This window comes from Equus caballus, chromosome 10 (assembly GCF_041296265.1).
Source record: "Equus caballus isolate H_3958 breed thoroughbred chromosome 10, TB-T2T, whole genome shotgun sequence".
In the NCBI taxonomy this organism is placed as follows: domain Eukaryota; kingdom Metazoa; phylum Chordata; class Mammalia; order Perissodactyla; family Equidae; genus Equus; species Equus caballus.
Window position 1 is genome coordinate 9,982,630 of NC_091693.1, and position 8,640 is coordinate 9,991,269.

The 8,640-nt window shown below is 51.2% G+C and overlaps 1 protein-coding gene across 3 annotated transcripts; it reads right to left on the reverse strand.

Annotated features, from left to right (window-relative positions):
- Positions 1-1,177: 1,177 nt before the first annotated feature.
- FBXO27 (F-box protein 27) lies at positions 1,178-7,895 on the reverse strand. 3 transcript variants are annotated; one of them, XM_023649692.2, is made up of 6 exons: positions 7,335-7,895; positions 6,436-6,807; positions 6,046-6,157; positions 5,867-5,962; positions 2,712-2,847; positions 1,178-2,037 (listed from the first exon to the last, which is right to left on the reverse strand). In XM_023649692.2, exons 2-6 carry the CDS (start codon positions 6,785-6,787, stop codon positions 1,894-1,896), a joined length of 840 nt encoding a protein of 279 aa, XP_023505460.1. In that variant the 5' UTR covers positions 6,788-6,807; positions 7,335-7,895; the 3' UTR covers positions 1,178-1,893. The 3 variants fall into 3 exon arrangements, with proteins under 3 accessions (XP_023505460.1, XP_070080498.1, XP_023505459.2); XM_070224397.1 differs by having other exon boundaries at positions 7,285-7,864; XM_023649691.2 differs by lacking the exon at positions 7,335-7,895 and adding an exon at positions 7,013-7,116.
- Positions 7,896-8,640: the final 745 nt, after the last annotated feature.

An 8,640-nucleotide genomic window follows, 5' to 3' on the forward strand; every position in this document is an offset into this window, starting at 1 on the left:
GGGCGGTAGGTCTGTCTGCACCAGCATCACCACAAACACAGGAGTAACGCGTTGCTCTGCGACATTACAACAGCCATGACATCACGAGGCGATAGGAATTTTTCAGCTCCGTTATAATCTCATGGGACCACCAATTTATTTGCAGTCTGTCATTGACTGAAATGTCGTTATGCAGCACATGGCTATATATGTATATATATAAATACATATATCCAGAAGGTTATCCAGGATATAAATACAATAATACAATGCATATGTATATATATAAATATAATATATATACACACATACACGAGTATGTGTATATCTGTGTGCCTAAAGCAGTACAATATAATTTTGACATACACAGTATATATAAACATATGTATGTACATAAATATACAACATAACATACATGTGTATATATATGACAAAATTAAATTATATGCCTACTTGTCTTTCAGGAAGTGGTCTCCACCTTTCCCTTCCTGCAAATGCTTATCTCATGTTCCTCATACCCAAATTCCCCCAGTTGACCCAAAAATATCCTCTAGAGCTGAACTGTCCAAACCAGTATCTCCTCCAGGACCGCACACGCCTCTTAGGTCTGTTTCACTCCGCCACAATCGCCTTCATTGATGCTGATGAAACCCGCCACCTCTGGTGGTCTGGCTGCCCCTCTGCTGGCGCTGGGCCCGTCTCCCGTGCTCCCCGTACCCTGCAAGGCAGGCTGAAGGCCGAACGTCTGAGTGAGGCCGCTCCGGGGACCGTACATTGAAGGCAAGGGCACACTTCACTTGCATCCCTCAGGAGCCCTAGAGCATCCCGTTGGTCCACCAGCAGTGAGGCTGGCCACGACCCCCAACTGGGGTGAAGATGGCCTGACCCTGCCATCGCAGGGCTCCATCTCACCCTTATGACCAGAAAGTCATGAGTGTGGTGTCACTGTGACGCGTACCCACATCCACTGTCTGCCTCATGCTTCTAACCCCAATTGGTCATCTTTATCTGAATCGATGATTTCCTCAGGGCTTGGGAAATACTGTCCTAACTCTTCCACTCTTTCTACGGTAAACCACCCCCTATTGCTGTTTCCCCCTGTAGAGCTTTCCCTCCTCAACTGAGACCACTGGTTCCTCTGACCCAAGTAGTAACCAAGGCAGTCACACCACATTTCTATTAAAAGGACCTGAGGCACTTTTGGCAAAATAATAAATTTATTGCATATGATTGGCAGACAGACGTTGCTAATAATTAATTTCTCAATGTTTGAAAAAAATCAAAATAAAATAGTCTTATACACCACACCATTACAGGGGTCCGTGAGGATCAGGGTTGGGCCCGGGGGGACCAGCCCACTTTTCAGAGAAGTCAGAGTGGGCAGCAGCATCGATCTCCAAACATTTTTTGAGCTCGTGGACTTTCAGCTGCGAGAATTGGTCCCAGCCTTGAGGCTCAGGAGGTTGAGTTCACCACCCAAGGGGGCTAGAATTTTCCCAGCCATACAGATGAGATGCTAGTTCAGAGATGAGGAGAGGGCTTCCCTGAAGGGACCGACAAAGCCCCTGGAGCAGAAATAGGACACAAGGGCAGAGGGGACTGGGGCTGAACCGAGGGCCTGCGGGGGGAGGCAAGGAGCCCTCTGCGGGGCCAGCGTTCCCCTGTGCTCACCTATGGGTCTCCCCCCAGTAGAACAGGGGCTGATCTAGAGCAGCAACAGTAGGTAGATATGACGGAGGAACTTTCTTCTAGTAGTTTCTAGAACCTGAAGAGGGGACCTAGCAGGACCCCAGACTGGACCCAAGGTTCCCCGGGCGCCGGGGAGGTACAAGCCATTGGTGAATGAGAAGTCCCGGCCAAAGGTTCCAGCTCCTGGAAGGCACAGTCAGGTGCTTGTGCAAGGACAGCCCTTGACTAGGACAGACGGACTCGCACGATCACACTGGAGTTGGTCACACGGGCTCCATAGTGGCCAGCCCAGAACTGCGTGTCCTGGCCCCAGTGTTCAAAAGACACAAAGCGGACGCCCATCTTGATGTCGGAGAACACATGGGTGACCTGTAGGTAGAGGAAGAGGTCAGCCCCGTTGTGCCACAGCCTTCCCCTCAAAAGCTGAGGTTGGGGCTTTCTGGCAGATGGTGTCTTCCAAGGATGGTTGCAACAATGTCTCCAGTCCACAGATGCTTCTAGAATCATGCCACTCCTCATCCAGAGGCAGAGCCTAATTCCCATCCCCTTGAATCTGAGCGGGTTTGCTTGTTACCAAGAGAGCAGTGGAAGTGACGCTGAGTGACTTTCACCAAGTGACTTCCAAGGCTACACCAGAAAAGGCAATACAGCTTCCAAAAGTTTCTCTAGAACGCTCATGGTGGCACCACCACACAAGTAGTGTGACTGCCCTGAGGCCACCATGCTGTGCGGAAGCCCAGAGCAGGCTAAGTAGAGATCCCATAGTCAAGCTCTGAGACTAAATGAAGAAAGAGATGCTTGGCCAGCCACCAGGTGCTGTACAAACACACACACACACCCTGCCATTCAGCTCCAGCCATTGTCTGAAGGCAACTACATACGAGACCAGAGCCGGGCCCTTCTCATACAAACCACAGAGAGAGGCTCTAACATGACTGCTGTTGATGGTAAACCACTAAGTTTTGGGGTGATTTGTTATGCAGCAATAGAGAACCTTCACAGGCCCCCAGCATCCTTTCCCCACGCCCCTGTCAGAGGCTCACCTGATGGCAGACATTGTTGTTCCACTGCTGGATGGGGTCAGGCATAGCAGAGAATTTATCCAGGATGGTCTGATTGGCATCTAGAAGTTGGACAAGGAGGCGATACATACAGCCACTGTCGTGCCGGGCTCCCCACCTATGGGAGGAGGGAGTCCTTGACGGCTGGACTTGCCACTCCATCTCTTTGAGTGTCTGCCGACCCCTCCTGAATGGCCTCCCTGCCTATGCAAGTTTGGTCCTCAGACTAGCACCATCAGCATCACCTGGGAGCTTGGTCCCACTGCATACCCAGTGAATCAGTGTCTGCATTTAATAAGCTCCCCAGCTGGGCTGCACGGACACTCATTTTAGAAGCAATGACCTAGAGCAGTGCCCTTTATGGTACTTCCTCCATATTATTAAGGTGACAACAGGTGTCATATGTGATGTGCATAAGGTTGATGTTTTTAAAACACAACTTTCATATCAATCCTTTAAAAAGATCCAGGGGAATCTAAATCAATTGGTGGTGGGATACCCAGCAACATTAAAAAAACAACATCCAAGGGCTATCAGTGGTAATGGATAAATTACGGTATATTCACATAATGGAATACTATACAGCAATGAAAGTAAATTGCAGCTACATACAATTATGGATGAATTCACAAAACACGTTATTGAGTGAAAGAAGCCAGATACAAAATATATTCTGTATGACTCTGTATATATATATATATATATATATATATATATATAGTACAAAAATGAACAAAACTTGTCTATGGTCACAAAATTCAGCATGGTGGCTGCCCTTGGGTGAGTAGTGATGGGAAAGGGGCATAAGGCAGGGTTTGCTGGCAACATTCTCTTCTTGACCTGGGGGCTGGTAATGTGAATGTCTTCACCCATGACAATTCATTGAGTTAGAAGCTAAAATTTAAAAACCTAAGAGTAATGGGCAGTAAAAATACATGAACAAATACGTCCTTTTACAGAGACTTCACATGATTCCACTTCTTAGAATTAGATGTCCATTCCACTTCTCCCACAGAATTTTGTCCTAATGTAATATTAATATATTTTTATGTTCTTCTGACTTCTATTGATTATCCGTTCGTACTGCTCTGTGCCAACCACACACACACAAAGAATATAAATAGAAATTTAAAATGTTTCCTGTGACCATAAAGCTCTAAGTGTTAACATTTTTCTCTTGGATTGAATTATTACCTACTAGTGGTTTCCAGACTTTGCTACAGGTTGGAGTCATCCGGAATATTGAAAAGATACTGCGTAGAGAAGAATTTAGCCTTGTCCAAAGGTATGGTCTTTGCCCCCAGCTTCTGGAAGGTAATTTCTGGACCCTTGGAATATTACACCTGACAGGAGTATCTTTGTTTGCCTGGGGACCTTGGGTCATACTGAATAACCTACCAGTGTGGTTTTTTGGGAGCTGGCCGCATCCACATAGTCTCATGGTAGGGGCCAGCCACTCCAGAAAGACCCATGATGTGACTTAGGACGGGTCACACGATATCAGTTAACCTGGAAGCTGAGATTAACCACATGATGAAGCCCCCATAAAAACTCTGGACACTGAAGCTCAGGTGAGCTTCCCTGGTTGGCAATATTCCATGCATATTGTCACCCATGGATGCCAGGACAATAATACATCCTGATGCCCCAGGTAGAAGACAATGGAAGCTCCACATTTGGTACTTGCCCTGGATGCTGCCCTATGATCTTCTTCCCTTGGCTGATTTTAATCTGCATCTTTTCCTTGTAATAAGCTATAATTGTATAATAGTTTTCAGTGAGTTCTGTGAGTCTTTCTAGTGAGTTACTGAACCTGAGGGTGGTTTTGAGAATCCCCCAAACTTGCAGTTGGTGTCAGAGATGAGGGTGGTCTCGGGGATTGTGCCCTCTAACTTTGTAATAAGCTCTAAACTTCTCATAGACATTCATGCCTGGCTGTCACACTCAGACACTGATTTAATTGGGATGGAGTGTGACCTGGGCATTGGGAGTTTTAAATGTTCCTGGGTGATATGCAGCAAAATTTGGGCACCACTGATTATTACAATCAGATGATATACCATTGATCAAAGCAACACAAATATGTTACGATAGTTTGATAAATAATGATTAAATTTAAAAAAAATTTACGAGATGGATTTGCAGAGGGGGGAAGATTATGGTGCCTTGATTTAAAGTGAATTTAGTAAGGCCCAAATTTCAAATGGTGACTTTGTAGAAAGTCACATTAGTCTTTACATCTGGGCACCACACACCATAAAGAGGGGCTTGCTTTTCCTGTGAAACTGGAGGACTGTGAGAAAGGGACTGGGAAAGGACAACCATATGATACTCATCCTCTCACCATAAATCATGTGATCTGACTAATTTTAGAATAGGGAACACATAGCTGTGGAGAATCTGGAATTTGCCTCCCTTAAAATGATCTCGGTTGTGCATCCCTTGGAAAGTCTTCATGCACCCCCGTTTCAAGACCATCACTACCGAGCATAAGATTTGTAGTCAGACGAGTCTGAGTCTAATGCCAGGTCCTGCCAAGCCCCAGCTGTGCCACCAGGGCAAGTCACCTCCCCTTTCTGAACCTCTCAATTTCCTGTGAAGCTCCGAAAGATCTGAGGTCTTGAATACACTTTCCCTCAGGATCAAGGTTCAAAAAGTGTATTAAAACAGCTCACACTTATAAAGCACTGGCTATGTGCTTGACATGTAACCCTGTCTTATAAAGATGGGGAAACGGAGACACACTGACTTGCCCAACACCACAAAGCTGCAGAGCCAGGGTTTGAATCTGTGAGGGCTGGCTCCAGAATCTGAACTCTTAGCCAACTCTACCATATTGCCTCCTCCTAAGACAAGGAGCATCTCATTCACAGACAAGACTGAGCTGGGTCCAAGCCCTCTGTATTGGATCCAATCTGGCATCTTTCAATCCAGTTCCCTTTGAAGGTGGGGAGAGGGGTGTTCAGGGTGTGTACTCTGCTAATTACTAGGGTTACGCTCCTGGTTAAGCCATTCACCTCCCATGAGATTCAGTTTCTTCATCTGTTGCCGGGAGGCGTAAACGAAGTCAGCCATGCAAAGGTCACAGTGCAGGTGGTCAGTGCTTAGCAAAGCGCTGTTTTTTTCACCACACTCACCAGTCGGAGATACAAATCTCAATCTTCCCACTATCCAGCAATTCTGGCCACAAACCCTCCTCCTCCAGGTCCAAGACCTGCTTCTTGCGACACCATCTGGGAAAGAGGCAGAAGGGTCAATAAGAACAGGCAGATCTTCCTCAAAATGGGCCAGCCCGTTGCGTGGTTAGGGCATTCACCTGAAGGAAGACACGAAACAGGTCTGCGAAGCGGCCCCAGGCACGGTGGACCTGTTTTCTTCCACCACCCAGCCGTCCCCACCGTGCTGCACCATCCATTTCTGGAGACCTTCTGTTAAATAAGAAAGGCTTGCGCCCAAGTTCCTCGCCCGCCCGTGGGCCTGCGGACGCCTCCCACTGGCTCCTGTGCGGCCCCGCCCTCGGCCCTTCCTATTGGCTCCTGTGCTGCCCCGCCCCAACCCCTTCCACTGGCTCCCGTCAGGCTCCGCCCAGGCCCCGCCCATTGGCTCCTTGCGGCCCCGCCCTGCCCCTCCCATTGGCTCCTTGCGGCCCCGCCCCCGGCCCCTCCCACCGGCTCCCAGGAGGTCGCCCCCTCCCCGGGCTCCCCACCCTGGCCGCACGGGTTGCGGATGAGGTTGCGGCCGATCGGGGCGCGCTCGCAGAAGCGGCCCAGGAGGCAGGGCCCCGCGTCGCGGGCCTGGGGCAGGCAGCTGCGGGCGAGCGGCAGCAGGGCACCGTGGTCGCGGGCCAGGATGAGCAGCCACAGGGCCTGGCCGTCCACCAGGGCGCGCCAGCCCCGGCACACCCGGCGGCAGCGCGCGAGCAGCGCGCGCGGGGGCACGTGGCTCAGCACCACCAGGAGCAGCTCCGGCGGCAGTTGGCTCAGGTCCAGCGTCTCCTCGGGTTCGGGCTCCGGCGCGGGGACCCGGGCGGGCCGGCCCCTGGAGGCCGAGGCGCCCATGGTCCCTCCGCCAGGCCCAGCTGCGATCGCGGGAAAGAAAGTGTCAAGGCTTCAGGGACCGGCAGCCTTCGCGGCGCGCAGCCTGCGCCCGCCCCGCCCCTGCCAGCAGCACCCCAAGACTGCCGGGCCCCAGATCCCATCAGCCACCCACCAGCCCCGTCCCCAAGTCCCCAGTCCCCCAACCCGTCCTTGCCAGCTGCGCATCTCAGCCCCGCTCAGACTCACCACCGGGCCTCCAGCCAGCCCCCATCTGTGGCCTCGCCGACGCATCCGACCCTGGATCCCGGCCGGTGCCCCTTCGGCGGGCCCTCGCCCGCCGTCGCGCCCCCATCCCCTCCCCCGCCTGTCACTCGGCGGCCCCTCCCTTATTAATCACCGGCATTCTCCACCCACCCCCGACCCCGCCTCCGCCCGCTCAGTTCTTAACCCCCACCTCCCCCGCCGGGCCCCCTCTTACAAGCCAGCCCCTACCGGCCGCCCCGCGACCCCATACTCGCCAGGCCCACTTCCGGCTGTCTTGGGATGCAGAGTAACTACGGAACCCGACCTGATGCCGCAGACGAGGGAGGGGGCGGAGGCCGCCGGCTTGCAGGGTCTGTCACTCGTCGTCTGCACGGCCGGCCCCTTGGAGTGGCTCTAAGCCGGCTGGAAGGCGCCTGGCGCCGGACAACTGCTGTTATTTTGGTCAGGCGTCCGGGCAGGAGGCCTCACGTCCGTGAACTCCCGTAAAAATCCCCATCCGTTTGAAGGCGGGGGTAGCCCCGTGTCACAGGGAAAACCGGCGCCGGTAGGAGCCAGACGCGATTCTATTTGAGTCCATACGCGAGCGCTCTGACCTGTCGTCACACGAGCCAGGCTTCCTGGAGCGGTTTATTCCCAGTCCGGGTAGGCAGCCCCTGAGGCTGGTACTGCTGTGCCCCCCTTCACAGAGGGGAAACTGAGGCCGCCAGAGGCCCAGTGACTTGCCATGGTCACACAGCCAGTAGGTGACAGAGCTGAGATCTGAACCCAGGTCGGCCAGGCTGGGTCCAGAATCTCGGCTTTTAACCTCTATGCCAACTCTATGCAATAAAAATCAAACGGAGCCACAAGCAGAATTTTAAATAATAACAAGTAAAACCAGACGTGGATTCTTGCCCACATGGAACTGGACTTCTAGAGGGGGGAGACACATGGACAGGAGACATAATAAGCAAATTACATAGTGCTGGGGAAATAATTAAAAATAAAATCTGCCGACCCCAAACAGTCCTCTCCACAAATGCAGACAAGAAGGAAAGAGTTTTATTATTGAATAGGCAGGGACCAGACTGTAATGTGCATGGGCCACGATGAACAGCAGACATAACGTGCAAATTCTATAGTATGTTAGAAAGTGACTAATGCTATGGAAAAAGAGCAGAGAAGGGGTGTGGGCATAAGCAGTCTGAGTGGGGAGACCCCTAATTTGGAGAGATGGGTTGAGTATTATACTGGCCTAATTTCTTTTCTTTTTTTTTGCTGAGGAAGATTGTCCCTGAGCTAACTTCTGTTGCCAATCCTCCTCTTTTTTTGCTTGAGGAAGATTAGCCCTGGGCTAACATCTGTGCCAGTCTTCCTCTATTTTGTATGTGGGTCGCCACCAGAGCATGCCTAATGAGTGGTGTAGGCCCACACCCAGAATCCAAACTTGTGAATCTGGGCGGCCTGAGCGAAGCACGCCAAACTTAACTGCTACACCACGGGGCAGCCCCTGATTGCTTTTTAATACATGCATTTTCAATACACTTTTTACTGCTGAGGTTTTCAAACAGCCACAAGGGGGACCCACCTCCAACAATTCAGTCCTGGCCAGTCTGGGTTCATCTCTGCTC

Excerpts from the sequence above, each read along its gene's own strand:
- FBXO27 (XM_023649691.2), bottom strand. The coding sequence starts at position 7,037 with ATGGGGGCTGGCTGGAGGCCCGGTG. Across the intron at positions 6,808-7,012 it reads GGCTGGCTGGAGGCCCGGTG|CTGGGCCTGGCGGAGGGACC; the intron begins GTGAGTCTGAGC and ends CCGCGATCGCAG. Across the intron at positions 2,848-5,866 it reads GAGATTTGTATCTCCGACTG|GTGGGGAGCCCGGCACGACA; the intron begins GTGAGTGTGGTG and ends CTCCTCCCATAG.